The 20,314-nt window shown below is 43.8% G+C and overlaps 1 protein-coding gene across 1 annotated transcript; it reads right to left on the bottom strand.

Annotated features, from left to right (window-relative positions):
- Positions 1 to 473: 473 nt before the first annotated feature.
- LOC8034969 (cyclin-Y-like protein 1-B) lies at positions 474 to 19,955 on the bottom strand. Its single transcript, XM_002410833.4, has 7 exons — positions 19,588 to 19,955; positions 18,684 to 18,855; positions 18,234 to 18,308; positions 18,139 to 18,170; positions 14,904 to 15,299; positions 12,751 to 12,984; positions 474 to 2,122 (listed from the first exon to the last, which is right to left on the bottom strand). Exons 2-7 carry the CDS (start codon positions 18,811 to 18,813, stop codon positions 2,000 to 2,002), a joined length of 990 nt encoding a protein of 329 aa, XP_002410878.1. The 5' UTR covers positions 18,814 to 18,855; positions 19,588 to 19,955; the 3' UTR covers positions 474 to 1,999.
- Between the last annotated feature and the right edge of the window lie 359 nt (positions 19,956 to 20,314).

The raw sequence follows: 20,314 nt of genomic DNA, 5'->3' as shown, positions 1-20,314 counted from the left end.
GTACACAGTGCAAATCCGTTGCAGCAAACTGGATGGCTGTTTTTCTCCATTTTACTTGGGCAAAGTATTGATGAGCACCAATCTTTGCCACTTAAGTTACTACCCTGAATGAGGACTTTCCACCACACTAGCTAGTAATTTTTATGGCAGCCATTGCATTTCAATATAAAAATAGTAAAAACTGGCAATCGCTTGTTTGCACCAACAGTGTTGCACCATGTATATTTGGTAGGTGCTTCACTGCTCAAGTGTCAGTGCAGCATAGATACATTCTAAAGCAAAGAGCTCTTAGCCTTAGCTGCAGTCAACGCTAAGGGTAGACTATATTATATGAGCTTGAATTTGTGAACATGTTATAAAAATATGTAATAATACTGTATCAGTTTTTTTTTTTTTTTTTTTCATTTTACTAGAGCTCATGAATTGCAAACATGCTTCTTCCATGTTGGAATGAACCTTACATCCTCCAAAACTGAAGGCCTGTCATTAGAGCAACATTTATTTGCAAGAGGGTGAAGACAAACAAAGCATTCTTCAGACGTTGGCACCGGATGCATGATATTTGCTGGGGAGATTTCATATACATCTTTCTTGAGGCTGCAACATTGAGTCTTTGTTGGGAAGTGGGCACGACACACTGTTCTACAGCATCAGCAAGTTTTTTTGTCTTTTTTTTTATTATTATCGGGTTTTCAAAGTTCTCTTTATACCTATTTAATAGATACAAAGATGTCGCCACTTTAAACCAAAGAGACAAAGACAACAGCACCGAGAAATTCTGGATAACTTTCACTTCATAGAATCTGAGCTCTACAGTATTTTACAAGTTAAAAAATACAGGAGGCATTAGCCCCTGCATTCCCTTGAGCACAGCAAAGACTGGAGAGTAGTGAACACAGGACTACCAAAACACATTAATGTGCAAGGATGGAAAAGGCCAGTTCCTACTGCACTTCATAGTCTACTAAGTCTGAAACATGAACCTAGATTTCATAACTTCACCAGTGCTGTTATTAACCATTTGAATGTAGGCCTTGTCTCTCAGACTGAATCAAGCTAGCATCCAACATTGCTCGTATGCAGACTTTATTCTAATTGGTGCTGAAGTGATGTATTCTTTCCTCATAAGCACCTTCACTGGAGTTGGCATGCTTATCACCAGTTGCTTCTCAAGATCTAATACTTCCCTGCAGCCCAGGTGAACAGCACTCTTTGGGACACATGGCAAGGATTGACGGGCTCACTAGTATGAAGTTGTGGTGCAACAATGTTTTTAAAAAATGTTATATATTAAAGACTCAAAATCTGTCCTGGTTCATGCAGCTCCACACTGCATGCATTCATGGCCATCTGTTCCTTCAGTAATTTTTTTTTAAATACACAATTCAAAACTTGTGAAATTAAAGGCCCCATCTAGCATGCATTTACTTGTTTATTATCAGAAATTTATACAAGTTTCCCCATAATAAAATTAACATGCTTGTGTAATTATTTTGTGAATGCATTTTTTTTCTTTCCACTGGCAGGGTGAGATGATTACAGAAACAAAAATTCAGTTTGCAGAAAAACATTTTGGAGATGGGGCCACCAATTTAAAAGTGCCCATCCGAGCAATCTGAAAAACTGAACTAAAAATAAACAAAAGAAAAGCAACTAGCACATTGAAAAATTCCTTTCCCCATTTCAACAACCAAACAAGAAAACAACCAACAAAAAACAAATTGTGCGAAAAGAGCCACAAATAACATAATTTTACAACACCTTCACTGCTGACGTCGTGTCGTGGCAATGTTACAGCCAACTTTTAAACTGTGCGCAGCGCAGTTAAAAGTGTTCATGTCCTGTTCCTCTCACCATTGTTGAAACAGAATTAATTCTTTTTTTTCCTATGACAGTAACAAGCAATAAGGAGCAAAACAAACCTATAAAAATAATGCAGAAACCCAACACGGGGAATGTGTTAGGGGGAAGGGGGCAGCACATATGGACGACAGTATCATCAGGATAGGATTGCTGTGCTCCTGCGGGCAGAAACATTGTTCACATTGTCCAGGCTGGACCACTTTTTGAAGCCGTTCCGGTGAAGTTCACCCAACTTGTCTTCACACACTCTTGACATTGCCTGCGATTAAAAATTAAATGTTCTTGAGACTGCGCTTTTTGCCATGACATTACATCCTAACACTATTTTGCTGCTTAACTTGTAGAACAAATGACAAATATTTTTCACTAAAACAAACACAAAAAGACAACAATGCTTCCTTACTGAAGTTCCAATGATGAGACCACAGATAACAGTAAAAGTATTAATTGTTCAGGCCAGGAATGGTTCCAAAATAGTGTTTTGACACACTCAAGTAAGCTCTACAGAGGTAGTGTGAATATGCTTTCACCCATTCAACTCTAAAGCCAGCACTCCACTGGCTAAAATGGAAATTGGCAGACCACATCAATAACCCTTTCTCAACTGATAGCCAAAATATTTTATCAAAATGAATTTTTTCCGTGAAGTTGTTGAATTTTCAAATTACGCTGGCCGTGAGGGTTCCAGGAAGCGACTCTTTACTGACAATAATGAAAAATTCCTACTTCTCCCTACCTGCGCACGTCACCCGCGGGAAGGCGGACGAGCGACTTAGGCAGCTGCAAAGCTGCTTTCCGGGTCGCCAGCGATCGAGATTATGTTTTCGCAGCTTCAAGGTTCAAAGTTCCTTTGCACTGGGTAGCAATCTGTGCTCCGTGGTAGATTGTACGAACAGTGCCAGAAAAAGCTTCTTTTTTTCCATTATGATTTTAACCTGAGAATAGGGCTGAAGAAGGAAATTTTTTTGTTTTGTATTTTACAGTGGAAGAGAAAGTAGCAGAGACAGACAGTGTCTCTAACTCAGCTAATAATTTTATTCAACCAACCTCCTTATATACAGAACTGCAACCACCACAAAGCCACCAAACATCCCATTTTTCAAGGTTGCATGCACAATCCTCACCCACATCACAAAACAAACTGGATGTAGGCGAGGGTTGTGCGCACGACCTTGAAAAACAGGATGTTCGATGGTTTTGTGGCGGTTGCAGTTCTGTATGTAAGAAGGTAGGTTGAATAAAATTATTAGTTGAGTTAGAGATGGAGATGCTGTCTGTCACTGCTACTTTCTCTTCCACAGTAAAAAAAAACACTTCCCTTCTTCTGCCCCAGTCTCGAGTTAAAATCATCATGGTAAACTTCAACAGCTCACCTGCACACTGACCGCAATTTTTTTACCTTTGTTTTCGTAAGGGGAGAAAATGCGCTCCCCAGCCCGCAGTGGAGGCCTGCCACGTCAAGGGGCTTTTGTGCGAGCTCTGTGCAGATAGAACTGGTGTTCGCACGAAACGCTCTCGCCTATGCACAGAATACTTTGCAGTCGCGTGCTAAAGGCTCTGTTATACTCCAACGTCGAGCGCAGCATAGCGCAGACAATGCGCCTTTCATTGGCCAACGAGCAGGAACTCGATATCTGTGACCAATCAGCATCTGTGTGCGCTGCGCTACGCCGTGTTTGCTACGCTCGACGTCAGAGTGTAACAGAGCCTTAAGAATTGAGTAACCTCCTACAGTTGGAACAGCTTCAAGAGTGGCAATCACAGACTCAAGCCAGCTGTGACCACTGCGACCTACGTTCAAAGAGCAGCGCTAATAATATTGAGAGAAAATAGTGCACATTCTAGCACTAGCCAACATTTTGCGATTTGTTGTTCACAATTGCTGCAATGATTTTTTTTTTTTTTTTTTATAAACTATATCTGCCTTGGACGTTGAATCTAGCTTGGACTAATCTCGGAGTTCCACTCACGCTGCCAATCTGTTAAAAACAAGTGAAACGTCTAAATGAAGTTCGATCTGTCCATGCTGGAAAAAGCCAATGGAGAAACTCTATCGTGACGTCGCCAGTGAGGGGAGCACAATCACACTGCTATTTCTGTCTGGTATTACAGAGGTTTAGGCAGCAGGTGTTTGACAAATGGTTGGCGTGCAATTTTCTCTCACAAAAGAGGTGGTGAAAATGTCTATTTTATTGGATTTCAGAGAAATGTTATATTTAGGATTGAAAAGTTCTTAAAACTATGAAAATGTTAATGTCATTGAGGGGAGATGTGTAAATTTACTGCTATAAAGGCTGTGCAAAACCAAAAGTTGGTTTTAAAAATAACCTATATAGAATTACCCTCTTCCCCATGTGCACTTGTGGATGAGTGTTTGAACGTGTTGCATCCTAATCCGACAGTAAAAAAAAAAAAATATATATATATATACGGGGTGTTTCACGAAAGGTGGACAAATTCGATATTGCGAAAGTATGCATCGCAACAAAAAAAAAGGCTTGTGTCATTTTGGTCCTTGGCCAGGGGCCTATTTAGGAAAATGATTAAAGTCCGGGATAATTAAGTTGTTAATTATTTTTGCGTAATTAACTATTTAATATTGTGTTTAAGGGCATGGTTTCAATTAGAAAATTGCTCAGCATCATCGAAAAACACTGAATCAACAAATTGCAAAACGATAGAAGGCACGCGAAGCATTTTACGGCTTTCTGAAAAACCGCACTAATTCAACAGGTTTTTAAGCTTCGGTTTGTCCTATCGGAGCGCATCTCCGCCCCGACAGCACCGCACCCCATGGAGAAATAGTGCAACCAGCCTCTGCTGCGTCGCGCGATGACAGCGCGACGCTTAGTTTTAGATTTCTTTTTTCTTTGAGTCTTTTTTTGTTGCGACGCTTAGTTTCCGCAATATCGAATTTGTCCACCTTTCATGAAACACCCTGTATATATATATATATGCAGGGCGTCTTTTTTTTAAACTTAGCAGATTTGTTTAAAAAAAGCCGTGAAAGTTAGACTTATGTGGTTTGTGCAGGTGAGTTATACGGCCAGGGGGACATAGTATAGGGGGCTAATCGTAACGATCAGTCGGCTAATTTATTAAAATTCGTTAATTAACTTTTTTATTAATGAAAATAGACATATGGTTCCAAGTCGAAACTTGCTCAGAGTCATCGAAAACCACTAAATCAACTTTTTTTGGAAGGATCTAACGCAGGGGCAGTATATTACGGCGTTCCATATAAATGCTCGATTTGTACGCGTTTGTAGGTTTCAATTTCTTATCGGAGCGCATCAGAGCACCCGCGGTCCTGCTTCCCAGTGGCTGAGACGCGCAACACACGTGCGCCCAACTTCCCTCCATGCTACAAGGGAGGCGAGGGGGTGGCTTAGCGCCGCGACCACCGGGGGGCAGGACTGCGGGCGCAAAAATGTGCTCCAATAAGAAAGGTAGACTTATTTTTCGCGGGCTCAATATTTCGCGATTCAGGTCAAAGCTGAAGCTTTGGAATAATTTGCGGGTTCCAATTTCCACGACGCGCTGGGATGTTAATATACGCTCCGTGCGGGAACTATAGGGGGCGCTTTCAAAAACGCGCGTAGCGCCGCTAGCGGAGGAGCTGGCGTTCGACAGTGAGGCGCGCTCAGCAGCCTGCGGCGCCTTTTCGCGTGCGAAGCCGTGGCGGCGAAAGCGCGCACGGACGGAACTTTTGCTTTTTGAGCCGATAAGTTGAGGGTGACGTTGCATGAGTGCTGGGAGAGATTTGAGAAAGAAATTTAGGCTGTTCTCCCCTCCTTATATATTGAGTTTGAGTTGTTATTAGGGGTAATTTCTTTAGTTGTGGTCGAAAAAGGGGTTTGAGAAATTTTCCGAAGAACAAGACGGCCGCCACCATAATTGCTCTCAGTGGGAAATTTGTTTCGCTCGTCGCTGTAAACGTAGGACTGCTGGGACGATGATATTTAGAGGTGAGTGGGATGTTCACTAAGTGGGCCAAGTTTTATTAAGACAGCAGGTGTGAAAGTTATGGTTCTAACGAATAAAGGAATAAAGCTCTCAGGAATATCCAATATTGGATCCAAAATCTTGTGTTATAACCGGGCTGTGCGAAGGGCAGATTTGGACACACAGTTTCTTGGACATGACCGTAACTTGACACAACAGTTATAATACCAAAAATAGGTGGCACAGGGAAACCAGGTGGAAATTAGGTTTGGGCGGCGTAACTGAATGGGGAAACGGTTTTGACCGTGAAAGGGCTATGAAGAGAATACCACTGGTCGTGGGAGATGGAGACTTTACAGGTAGGAAGAGACTACTGCACTGTACTTCCAATTGAAGCAACTTTACGAAAGGTGGCTTCAAAGCTGAGAAAACCAAGTTTGCCGGCCAATTAACACACGGTTTGGCCGTCAAAGGCTTTTGCGGTCAGCTGTTGTGTAGTAATATGGTTGTGCGAGGGGCTGATTTTCAGCACACAGGTCTTGGACCACCGTAACTTGACGAAACACTTATTATACCTAAAAAAGATGGCATAGTTTAACCAGGTGGAAATATTTTTGAGCGGCGTAACTAAATGGGAACCGGTTTTGACCGTCAAAGGCTGTCAAGAGAATACCACACATCATGGCCGGGAGGTGCACACTTTACAGGTAGGTAGGTACCAGTGGACGGTGCTTCCAGTTCGAAGAACTTTGCGATAGGTAGCTCTAAAGCCGAGAAAAACAATTTGTCAACAAGACTCGGGGTGTCAGTGTTTCCACATCCAAAAGGAGGCCGATCAAAAAAGAAAGCACACCACATAAACTTCCATACTCAAACATCGATTGTCCATTCATTCCAAGTTTCATTGTAGTTTTCCTTAGGTTCATATTGGTCCCTTTTTGTACCGTCCGAATCTTTCTTCATGAAGTACAGACTGCGTGCCATACTGGTCCGGAAATATCATCGACACGTACGAGGAGGACGAAACTTCCTTGGAGGGCATTCCTTCAACGAAGTTCGCACTGCATACCCGTGAATGTGGGATGGCATTACTGGTACGAAAACAAACGCAGAGCGCAAAGCGGCACTGTAGAATATGTCAGCCGTGCCGACACAGTGGCAGACATGATCCGGAGACCAAATTTCTCGCGTCTTACGCGACCGGTCCATCGTTGTCGCTGTCCCACAAAACATCGGCGAGGTGAAAAACTGTGAAACGTCGTCCCCACAAGATACGACGCATAAATATTGGAGCACTTAACGACGCAGCAGTTCATGCTGTCAACCGAACGCAACCGCACCGCTCCGACTTCAATGCGTACCAGTGTACGCGGCGTGGTTTCGTTTCGCTGGGACTCTCACTGCCTACCTTCGGTAACAGCCGCGCGGCGGCGCGCCGGTCGCGTCGCACGGAGTGTATAGATTCCAATGTGTTTATATTTTACCAGAATTGTTCGCGGGACCTATTTTTCGCAAATTGTAGGCGATTCGCGAAAACTAGGTCCTTGCGAAAATTAAGTCGTTTACAGTACATGGGTATTAAATTTTTTTTTGGGGGGGGGGGGGTAACTTTTTGTTAACTTATTTTGAATTAAACATTTTATGATTCAGTTCTGCACTTTACGCAAAATTGTATCTTGAAGCAAATATTCTTTATTTCAAGGTGAATAGTTTATTTGTGTATTTGATGTTTTGGTTGGTGATTGCAGACCTCTTTTAATTTTGTTATTTTAGCAGGATATTCATGAGCAGTAACTTGCTGTCTGGCTTACACGAATGCGGTTCGCTCCATCTTATACATTTGAATATTTACAAGAATCACAGTCTACAAGTGTTCGGTCACAGCCCAGCATGCACGTGTTCGTTGCTTTGGAAGGCGAGCAAAGTATGCGCCACACGCACAAACCCTGAAAATGGCACCGGCCAGAAGTGCTTTTTTGGAATGGTCTCTATGTTTTGCTAAATTACCCAAGTACCAATAAACATATGCATGCTACAAGAGTAGTTACATGTGCTGGTGTCTGCAACAGTAACTTTTCTGAAGAAAATTAAAACAAATGACACCTCCTTCAGGTAAGACAAGTGTGTGGGGCACCTGTTCCCACATTTCGGGCATTCTCCATGGTGCTTGGGTAATTTATGAAAAAATGTGTTGCATAACTTATCGACCTTTCTTTGCCAGCGTAGTTGCTTGCTTCTGATGGAAGGGGAATGAATTTACGCTAGCGGTTTCACGAAACTAGCCAGCCGCAGCTTGAGCGTACAGAGTTGCAAAAACAGTTTTCACAAAATCCAAATTGATTTTGTTTTGTTTTTTCCCTCGTAGTTCAGGACGTCGGCCAAGGTCATACTTTGTTCAAATTAAGATTATTATCAACTTCAGATAACACGAACCCCCCTCCCTTCTCGTTAGACGTGAGAAAGGCGGGCGCGGGCGTACCAGATTGCCAGCTGCGCGCCTCACTTCCCGCCGGCGACGTCACGTTTGGATGGCGGGGCAAACAGGAGAAATGCTAGGGAGAGCAAAGTTTTAGTTTCAGTAGCGAACAAGATATCTGTTTTGTTAATTAACTAGAGTCGATCTGGAGAAACGAGATAGCATTTCGGAATCAGGAAGCCTTCCGCATTCGCATAGTGCCTTTGGATTGGGTAGCAGCTAAAAAAAACGCCGAAGTTCCTTTGTCTTTAAGGAATATTTTGCTTGTTTTTTTTTTTTTTGTTTGTTTAGTGTGCAATTTGCTTTATTATTTGCAATCTTTCTAATGCATAAAACCATGACAAGGAAAGACAGATTTTGATGTGGTACATCAGACAGATGGCAACAATGACGATGTACGTTGCATATTTGCAGTAAATGCTATTTAGCAGCAGAGATTGCAGTCTGCACAGTTCACACGCAGAATGCTTTTCAACTGCATCGCATCCTACTGTAATTCTTGATTCTCTTACATACAGATCTGCCAATCACTAGGACCAAGATTTACGGAGACCCTGTGAAATGCTGAGGGGATGTGATGCAGGGAAAGATTTATTTCCTGGTAGCCGACTTTTCAGGGTTTTGGTTAAGGGGATCTACGCTAATTTTTTAGCTACTTAATCCAAAGGCATCATCTGAATGCGGATGACTTCCCGATTCCAAAATGCTATCTCGTTCCTGCAGATATTTTGTTCGCTACCAAAACCAATACATCGTTCTCCCCAATTTTTTGCCTAGTTTTCCCCGTCATCCAAACGTGACGTCACCGGTGGGCAGCGAGGTGCGCGGCCAGCAATGGGTACGCTCGCGCCCGCCTTTCTTGAGTCAAAAAGCGAGAAAACGGGCGTTTGTGCTACAAAAATCTCTAGTTGCGCAAAGTATGACCTTGGCCTACGTGCTGAACTATGAGAAAGTAAAAAAACGGAAGCAACTGGGATTTTGAGAGAATCATTTTTGCAATTTGGTACGCTCGTGCTACGGCTTGCTAGTTTCGTGAAATCGCTAGTAAATCTGTTATCCTTTTATCAGAAGCTGGCAGTTACGCTGGCAAAGAAAGGCCGAAGAGTCACGCATTACATTCTTTCACAAATTACCTAAGCAGCACAGAGAATGCTCGGAATGCAGGTACAGATGCCCCACACGCTTATGTTACCTGAATGAATGCAGTGGCATAGCAACTTGTTTTTGAGTGGGGGGGCAAACCAGACCCCCTCCCCCCCCCCTCCCCTCCAGGGCCGGGGGGCGGTGCCCTTGGTACCGCTTGGGCGCCACCGGCCAGTGTTTCCCCTGCCCAGTGGCGGCTGTTTCAGGGAAGGGGGGGGGGGGGGCACAACACATGCCTTTCCCACCCCACCCTGAGAACTGGGGGGGGGCAAGCGCCCCCCTTGCCCCCCCGGTTGGTACGCCTATGAATGAATGTGCCATTCCTTTTAGATTTTCTTTAGAAAAGTTACTTTTACAGATGCCAGTATGTGTAACTACTCTTGTAACATGGATATGCTCCTTGGTGCTTAATTAATTTGGCAAAATATCATTAGACCATTCCAGAACAGCTCTTCTGGTCAGTGCCATTTTCAGCGCTCAGCGTGCGTGCGACGCATACTTTGCTGGCCTTCCCAAGCAGCGAACATGCGCGTGCTGGGCTGTGACCTAACACATCTAGACTGCGATTCTCGTAAACAATGAAATGTATGGAATGGAATGAACCGCATTTCTGTAGGCCAGATGGCTGGTTACTGTTCACGAAGACTGAGCAAAAATGGCGATTAAAAGAACTCCGCAACCACCGAGCCAAACATCGAGGTGCAATGAAAGGTGTATAAAATACAAAAATACATTATTCATCTTCAAATAAAGAATATTTGCTTGAAGATACAATAGTGTGTAAAATACAGAAATGCATCATCAAATTTTTAATTCAAAATAAGTTACTAAAAAAAACTTGTAAAAATTTTCTTTTTTGGAGTAGAATGCAACGCGCTTAAACAGGCACGTGGGAAGGAGGTAAATCTGTATAAGATTTTTTTAAAATTAAGTTTTGGTTTTGCACAGCTTCCATTAGCTGTAAATTTGCATGCCTTTCCTCAAAGACATTATTCATTTTCATGGTTTTAAAAATCTTTTCAGCCCTATATAACATTTCTCCACAATAGAAAAAAATAAACATTTTTTCACCACCTCTTCTGCGAGAGAACATTACACGCCAAACACTTGACAAACCAGGCACTGACTCCTTCGTATCCAGACACGAATAGCAATATGTCGAAAGTCATGTCTAAACTCGGGGTTGGAACTCTGTTTAGACGTTTCACTTTTGTCTTAACAGATCGGCCGCGTGAGTGGAACTCCAAGAGTAGCCCAAGCTAGATCCAATGTCTAAAACAAATATAATGTTTATGAAAAAAGAAAAAAAGAAATCACTGAAGCAATTGTGAACAACAAATGTGACTTCACCAAATGTCAACTATAGTGCTAGAATGTGCACTATTTTTCTCGACATTATCAGCGCTCGTCTTTGGACGGATGTAGTAGTGGTCACAGCCAGTTTGAGTCGGCGTTTGCCGCTCTTGAAGTTGTTCCAGCTGCAGAAGGATACTCAACTCGCAGCATGCGGCTATAAAGTATTCCGAGCATAAGTGAGAATGTTTCACGTGACACTAGTTCTCTTGAAATACAGCTCACGCAAAAGGACCTTGACGTGGCTAGCCTCCATTGCTGCCGGGGAGCGCAACTGTTTCTCCCACGAAAACAAGAGTAAAAAAAAAAAGCTTTTCCCCGGCACTGTTTCTAAAATCTACCGTGAAGCACAAATTGCTACCCACTGCAAGGGAACTTTTAATCTTGAAACTGCTAAAAAATAATTTCAATCGCTGGCACCCGGAACGCCAACTCGCGACTGCCCGGGTCGCTCGTCCGCCTGCCCGCCGGTGACGTACGCGGGTAGGGAAAGGTAGGGATTTTTCATTGTTGCCGGTAGAGTCACCTCCTGGAACCCGCGCGGCCGGTGCAACTGTGTTGCTCAATAAAGTTTTTACCACAATAAAGTTTTTACCAACCAAGAACTGTGTTGCTTGCATTATAAAACAATGCGACTATGCTGTACCCAGTGGCTACACATAATGTTCAATAATCAAGGAGCCTTCCAGTTTGTTAAATCTTAATGTAGAAAGTATATTTCGCAAACGCAAAGCAAGAAATATGCTCTGCCCAAAACTCGGCGCTTGCAAGGTAGCTTGCACGCGTAAAGGTTGGATCCAGCTCGGCGCACGTGACCGCTTCTTTGCATATGGAGTTCGCGGCAAAAGGAAGAGGAATGCGATACTCTGGCTCTGCAAGTAGAGCCTATACAGTTACTCTACTCTAAAGTAATCTCCTATATCAGTTTCCAGACAGCTCATCTAGCCAAATGATAACACCTAACAACTGGCTCAGGCTCTAGTATACTGGGCTTTCATTTCTACGTGGCCAGACCAACAGTAGGTTTCATCCTAAAAACAATGGGATATTATGTGTTCCGGAGCATTTTCCTGTCAACAGTAAAACCGCTCCAAATGGTTGCAATCCATACATTGTCTGAATAATATGGAAGACTTGGCAGGTATGTATGGTGTGAAGGACATAGCATATAGCAGTTCTTACTTAAAGGGGCAGTGCAACAGTTTCAATGTTGAAAAAATTGCCAGTTTGGATTTTTATATTGTTTATACAAGCTCAAGTGACCAAAAACGTGTCACCTTTCCCCCAAAAACGGCTATTCTGCTGCGTAATCGCAAGGCAAAAAACGAATTATTTGCCGATCTGCAACCGCTGGTGGCGGCTACGGGAACTAAAATGACAGCGTCTCTGGGGGATACGCGGAAGTCAACAAACCCTGTCCCCCTCCACTGCTACACTCGCCGTCAGCCCCGTGGCGAACCGCCCTTTGTGACCATCGCTCGCCGCGACCTTCGACGAGGCTAATCCTTTGAAAGTCAACAATCGCGGAAGAAGCGGCTGGGGTCTCTGAAGAGAGGGCCCAAGGGGAAACCACGTGAACCCCCAGAGACGTCACTCGAAAGTCGGCGTGGAGAGTTGAGAGGCACTTCGACCTTCGATTTGTTTCATTTTTTTTAAATAAGAACTAGCGCTCGCAAGAAAATGCGGCTTTCGGTTTTTCGTTTCATAGGTGATGCAGATTAATTTCCGCAGTTAATTGGCCAAAGTCTGAAAATCGTTGCACTGCCCCTTTAACCTCCTGTATGACACCACAAGTAGCAATTGTACAGCATACATGGCTCGCAGAATTATAAGCAAGGAAAGGGGAGGTGATGTGTCAGAAGCAAAGGGTCTAACATCTTGGAACACAGCAAGGGTCCGCATCTGGATATTGAGAGGGGCACAAGAGCCACACGCAGTCGGCGGAATTGTTTAGAAAAAAGGAAGCATACCTCGAGCTTTTGTGCCCGCTCCTTGCTGAGGGGCTCCGACGGAAAAGCAAGATCATTGTGGTCAGCCAGGGTTCTGAGGTCAAAGTAGTACTTGGCGTAGACACTAGCTGGCACATTGATGTTGAATTGAAGGAGCTCAAGAAACTGGCGCTCAAGCTCGTTCATATCTTCCACTGTGATCTCTTTGAGGATCTGGCAGTAATCCACATTCCAGACTGCTTGGTCATCCCACACCTGGCAAAGCCCAAAAAAAAAGAAAAAGGGGGGAATGCTTAGCATCATTTTCTACTTCATCCCTACAGCTGGTGCAGATCACACGCTCCTCACTGCATTCTACAGACAAAATAGAAGGGTAACTTAGATAACCTAGAAAACTACACATGTTTTTATTACAAGTAGACCGATCTCACCAGCCAGTTTGACTACGCCACCGCTGCCGCAATGCATCGAGGGAATTTTAGTCTTTCTGCACGATCGACAACCCCGCTGGAACTCTGCGCGCATGGAGCACGAGACGGCATGAGCCCTCGCATGCGCTGCCATCTGCCTCCTGTGAACTAAAGTTATGGCAGCGTCACGCATGCGCCGAACACATAGTGAGATCGGTCTGTTGTGGGCACCCTGGTAGTACAAAGCGTTCGACCAGATTGCCCGCATATTAGACCACCTCTGGCCATCACCACAGGGTGGCCAAGTCTACTCGGCCACGCAAGTGGCTGCTAGATGACGAAATCAAATTCACAGATCTTTGTTATGTTAAGGGTGATTGATGTCCACGCTGAGTAGAGCCTGTTGACATCTGTCTTATCCACTTGTCCATGGCTGCTTTGTCTTTTTTTAGTGTTGTATATGCTACTGTGATGAACACAAATGCTATTTCTTTATTTCATTACATTTTAGGCCCAATCACATAATTTATGGATTGTCACCCTTTCATACTGCAGTTGCAAAATCTCCATCCCCATGACAGCGCCATGCTAAACACTACCACTTGTTAATATTCTCCGTGCTCGCAAAATCGGCAAGAAAACAACGGTCGTGGAATTAATGGAGATACCGGACCTATCAACAACCAAAAAATGTGAATTTTCTTTCCAGATATAAACCCAGAAAAGTATGCCAAATTTGAACAAAGTAAAACCCCAAAACACCAAACTCTAACTATAATGCTGGCAGAACCTGAAGTTTCTTTTAAAACTCGCATTCTAACAACATCCACAACACTTGCTGTTATTGTGACATACAAAAAAAAAAAAAATGGGCTAAGCACTTTGCTGAAAGTGAGCTCAGGTTAATGGGGGGTGCCATAAGCAAAGTTTGTTTCCGAAGTCGGCACAGTGAGTATTGCGTCAGTCACGTGCGCCGTTTTATTATATTTTTTTTTCCATATAGGGAGCTATTTGCTTAACCTAACATTTTGCCGAGTTTTATGTACAGGTTGAGGCCGTAAGGACTGGCACCATTTGGCACGCCTCGCAAAATTCTAATTCTACATATCTGAAACTGGTTGCGCTAACGTCATTTCGCAAAAAGTTTTGTCTATTTCTTTTAGGGCCCACTCAGAGATGGTGACACACTAAAAATAGTACAAAAACGGCAGCCGTGCATTTTCAATGTCCTATACCGGATGTTCGTTGTCTGCACACTGGTTTGCGAATTTGCTCTTAGTCGGTCGTCATTCGTATATTTTGTTATAATTAGTACTTGTCGAGATTATCCTGCTCGTCGCCAGCCTCTCAAACGGCATTCTCGGCGTTTTTGCATTCAGCGAGCCACCTGGGAGTGAGCTTGCAAACCAGCAAGCAGAAAACGAACAGGCTGACATACGTCACCTCCGAGTTGAGCTAGACAAAAAAATTAGACATAAAACTTGTCGCGAAACCACATCCGCGTGCCCAATTTCAGGTATGTACGTTTGGAATTTGGATTTTGCGAGGCATGCCATATGTGCAGGTCCTTGCGGCCCTACCCCATATTTTCAATGTTTTCATCACCGGTGAATGTCATCATAATATTTCATTAAAATGGGCCCTAACTAGTCAAAATGGCTGTGGGCCCATGTAGTTTTCCAGTAACCTGTAATGTGCACTTACTGAAATAAAGTGTTGATGGATTGATTGATTGGTAACTGGGAAAGAGGGAAAGAGGCCCACCTTGGAGGCTAGGAGCACAGCCCCCAGGACGACCCGTCGCCAGCTGCAGGGGGAGATGTCCATTTCGGCGTAGGTGAGCAAGCGCTCGAGGTAGACGAGGGTTATGATGGCGCACTCGGCGCTCAGCTGGGCGGCATTGAACAGGGTGCGCACAAAGCGGTAGATGGTGCGGTGGTCCGGGTCCCGCATCTCGGGTGGGTCCTTGCTGAGTGGGTGCAGGCGCTCGTCAAAGATGTCCAGGGTGCGCTGCTGGCTGCCCCGGTCTCGGATGTGGTAGAAGATGGCCAGGGTCACACACTTGATGGTCGACCGCAGGTTGGGCTGGCTCACGGTGCTGTCGTCCAGGTAGATGGTGGAGCACGAGTTGGACTTCTTGAGCAGCGGCTTCTCTTGCAGCTGAGCAGATGCACGCACAATGAACATTACGCACGGGTGAGCAATCGTACGTGCCACGAGATTAGACACGCCAAGACTGTGCCCTATCCATTTTAAGAGTCCACCTCGGTCTAAAGCTTCTTCCCGCAACTCTGCAATTCCAGCAATGCTTTTGTGACTCAACAAGTTTGTATCGAGACCTTTTCTTTTAAGATGGTAAAAACTATTTATCTGCTCAATGTCACTTGTTCTATTCCCAGCAAAGAGCTTGAATTGAAGGTGGAAAAATCAGATTAAATGGTGATCCAAGAGTAGATGATTAGAGCCACTGTTCAAGGGAGATACACATCTCTTAGATACAGTTTAGTAATGATGCAAGGTTTACAGTCCTCACTGCACATAACTAACATATAATTTTTGCTATACTTTAGGAGTGACTTTTAAGAATAAAGCATGCTATGTGCTATCATATCTTTCTGAAAATTAAATTTTGGGGGTTTACATGCCACTCCAATGAATGGCATCTGGCATGCCCCAGTGAAGGATGCTGGACTTTGACATGCAAACAAAATTTAGGTTATTTGGCGTCTACACCACAGTATACTTCTGCCAGAATGTAGGCACTTTGGCATAGACTTAGATCAGCCACTTCTGAATCCATAGGCTGCACCTTGGCCTTGGCCACCAAGGCAACTCAAATCCCTGAAGACTTTCAGTGAAAGTCCTGCAAAATGACATTGAGATCTTTGCTCCAAAATAGCTCCCAGTTGATACAAAAAAAAAAAAAAGACAAAAACAACTCTTTAAGACACAGCTGCTCAAATCTTAACTAGATAGTTCACTCCACTTCACCCGATTTGACACTACCGAATCGGTTTTAAAGGGCAACTCCGCTTCATTTTTGATATTTAGAAAACTATGTAGCCCTCTTCAGTATCATATAGGAATACCCCATGTCAAATATTACGATCTAATTCCGTTTATATATTTAATCAACTGGGCCAGCAAACCTTCAAGCGACCCAAGTCGCCAAAATCTGCCAACTCTAGCGTGCGGCGCGAGGAGCAATCATCAGCGCAGTCAATGCCACGGAGTTGGAGCAGCCGACATTGAGCCACTACGTCAGAGGCATGACTACGTCATTCTCACGTTTTGTTTGTTTTTACTTCTCAGAGCGAAATTGAACGATGACGTCATGAGTTTCTCCTCCCGGTGTTGGCTGACCGGGCGTTCACGTAATCACTGTAACGCGGATGCGCTAGTTTGCGCTGCCCTGCGCGCTTATCGGTCTGTTTCACCGCTCCCCTTCTCTTTCGTCTTCTCCCCTTCCCCCTCTCCCCCGGGCCATCACCGTCCACGCCATGCGAAGCGACCTGCCCGCGTCGCGTGTCCTGTGTCTCGCTCCCTCCCGAACGTCACAAGACCACGTGGTTCGACGTGACATGGCCATGACTCTGACGACCCGAGACCAATGTTGCCTGACGCAACCGAAGTTTCGGTTTCAGCTGATGTTTAAATTAGGATTACACAAATAATATTTCACATTTCGCGAATCTGAAGACGTGGAGTTGTTTAGCAGTGCTTTGTGAATTTGAATCACATTTAAGCCTAAATTTTTCGGAATTGAGTGGAGTTGCCCTTTAAGGTCAGCTGCCAATTTTTAAATGCTTAAAACATTCCAAGGGTCATTTAAGATGTGTATAACTGCTTAACTAGAAGCACAGCACCCTCCTTTAAAAGGGCACCATACTCACAAAACACTTCTTTTTTAAACTTCCTGGACAGGCTATGCACATCTCAAAATGTATCCCCCCCCCCCCCCCTCACTCCAATCCAAAATTCATTAACCCAATATTTATGCCACAACATGCAATTTAGATGGAGCCATTGATGCAGCGTGCACATCACCTTCTTCTTGGCTCTTTTTCTCAGCATGTGGAAGGCAAAGGCACAGAAAAGAGGTACACAGTGGGCAATGGATGAGGCATACCTCTCCCCCCCTGTACACTCCTTCACAAAATTACTTCTACTCTGATGTCACTGTGCCACTGACCCACAAATAGAAGTCATTTTTGAGCTGCCGTGCACAAGCAGACAAAACCACCCTGAACTGAAAATGTGCTTTGTGACGTAAATACTGCATTTGTTTTAATATTAATGCAATGATAATAATTCCCTCTCCAAAAAATATTAATGTGCATTTTTTTTTGAAAGTGCATTTTGTGACATTGTGTGCTATTCAAGCAAGAAAAATATTGCTCTCTCTCTCTCTCTCTATCTATATATATATATATATATATATATATATATATATATATATATATATATATATATATATATATATAGAGAGAGAGAGAGAGAGAGAGAGAGAGTGCAATTTTTTTTAAAGGAAAAGCTTTAAAGGGACATTTTCTTTTTTTTTTTACTTTTTTTGTCTTTTAAATGAAGGACTACGGTAAGCATTTTTGAGGACGCTGGTCATAGCACTTCAATTTGCAAGATCCTCTTGGAGGTAAACAATAACAATTAGCCCAAGTGTATGTTTGTTTAGAAACCATGGGCAAATGCACCTGCCATAAATCCTCTAAACACTGAGGGATCTATTAGATAAAATCATCCCACAGCAAAATTTACATTTGCTCAACGGTGAAATGACTTGTTACATATTTGAAAATCAAACAAGGAAAACATAAATGCTGCAGCAGATGATACACTTGTAACCTCAGTAGCATAATTTGTGAAGAGATAATTGTGACTTCAGGAACTAATAACTGCAATTACTGGGAAAGCGTGCAATATATGCACATGGAACACATGGCCCTGTTCACTGTCCGAGAGAACAGAGGAAATCAATACATACATTAATTTGACTTCTCCGCTTCTCCTTGCAATCTAGAAAAGAAACGAACAGGGTTAGCAATGGTTTACTGCACAAGTTAACCACTGTCTACTCACTTCTGATGTCACTCCGAGACCTCTGCATGAAGAGCGGGCCAGCCGTCGGATGTGTCGAGGGGTCCTGATCAAAATCTGGAAGAGCAAGGTAGCTTCACTGCACTGCATTCAATATGAATGGCACCTGAAATGAGCTGAAAAGTTACTAGACATAGAACAGTGTGGCTAAATTGAACCTGCCACCTTGCACGAAAATGCCATAACGGAGTCGCGCTTGTCATAAGCACGACTCCTTTAGGTCTCCACAAAAAAACAACAGGCTCTGAAGCAGACTTAAGGAACATAGATTGTCAACTCTCCACAGACAAGCCAAACATTATGTTGCTTTCAGAAACATACCATCTGTTTTGCGAGTTTTAATAACTTTTTTTCAGTTTTTGCTTGACCTCAAGAGACTTGTCAAATTAAACTCCAAGGCACTACGATAGAAATTGAGGAACGAGAGCAAACCTTCAGGTTCCCTTTCACTGATGTGCTGGAGGTTCGAAGCACTTTCCTCCGAATGGGGAGGGTCGCCACTGTCCTTTTTGCGGTGGGGCCTGGGGCTCGACGCCGAGCAGCACGAGAGGCTCCCACCCATTTCGCATAACGCACCTTAGCAGTCTCTGGCCGCATTGCACCCCTGCAAAGCAGACACACTCTACTGTGCTGCTGATCCGACTATTCGGAGCCACCAGGCACATTTTGTTCCCGTCATCTCTCGTTTTCCTCTATCAACCGCGATCTAACCTCAGCAAATCAGTCTGCACTACGCGATTTGCGGGAAGCCACTGTTTTGTCTCGTACAATACTACGAATTTACCGGTCAGAGTGCTCCAAAGGAGTGAGACACCGCACATCTGAAAACACGTAATACACTGCATCTCAAGCGGTACGGAGAGAACCATCGCCCTATTTGCATCGCTAACGATCTCGTGACTTATATCCTCACGATTAACGTTAGATTCCAATGCTGCGACTCTGCTTGCAAATTTCATTTGCGACGTCTACCCCAGCAGCTTCCATCCTCACATTTATTTATTTTTACTTTTTCTTACCGTACGAGCACATCGCAACTGAAAACCACAAGCAGAATCACAGCATGTGAATCAGGCTTTAGAGATACCGGCGTAAACAAAAGGCAGCCGCGAGACTGACACCTGTTTCACCACGAAATAAAGCCAGGTCGCGCTAATTTCATCGCGAAAAAAACCCTTCTACAGGCACTGTGCCCTTCAACCCTGAAGGGAGTGCGCTTGGAAACAGTAAAGCATAGAACGACAAAATTATTCTCAGGATCGTATTCCATTGATGCATGCCGGGCCATAGCCGGGCAAAGATCAGAAATTTTGAGTGGCAATGACATTGTCCTCACCCTTAAACACAGTGGATAGCTTGATATTCTCAACGGCATTACACCCATCGTACGTAAATCTCGCATGATCAACATAACATGTTCGCCTTTGAATGTTACACTCAATTTACGTTAAGTTGCCATAGCGAACGCAGCTACAGAGCAGAGATTAGGCCTAGTTTAGAAATGAGAAGGAAGGGCGCTAGGGATTGTTGATGTTGCCTGATGATCGGCATCAGTCGACATGACATATCCATAAAACGACTAAAATATAAAAACACAAGACGGATAAATTGTATTTGTGTATAAGTCTATGATAAAAGGTAAAATTTTGGTTAGAAAAATGATATTTTATATTAGCTCCAGAGTTGCTAAAGTCCACGAGAGGCACTCGTGAAAAGGAGAAGATAAGTACAAGAGAAGGCATGTGGCGCGCGATTCAAATTTAGTTTCGATTAAGAGTGGTGTGACACGACTCGAATTCGAAATAAAATTTACGCTGGACGTCGCGTGACTTGTAACTTTGTCGTTCTTCGTTACGTTAGAGATGGTAGCACTGAGAGACAGCGGCGGATTCAAAACTCCTTTTTTTTTGTTTTTTATTGGGGGGGGGGGGGGGGGGGGGGGGGGGGCTCCACCCATGTCAAATTGCCCTCCAAAAAGGGGGGGAGGGGGGAGGTCAACTTGTTTTTTTTTTGTTTTTTTTGTTTTTTTTTTTTTTGGGGGGGGGGGCGCTCGGGATACTACA

This window comes from Ixodes scapularis, unplaced genomic scaffold (genome assembly GCF_016920785.2).
Source record: "Ixodes scapularis isolate PalLabHiFi unplaced genomic scaffold, ASM1692078v2 PGA_scaffold9__187_contigs__length_104089568, whole genome shotgun sequence".
Taxonomy (NCBI): Eukaryota; Metazoa; Arthropoda; class Arachnida; order Ixodida; family Ixodidae; genus Ixodes; species Ixodes scapularis.
Note: the sequence above shows the minus strand (reverse complement) of the source record. Positions and strands in the feature narration are given on the sequence as shown.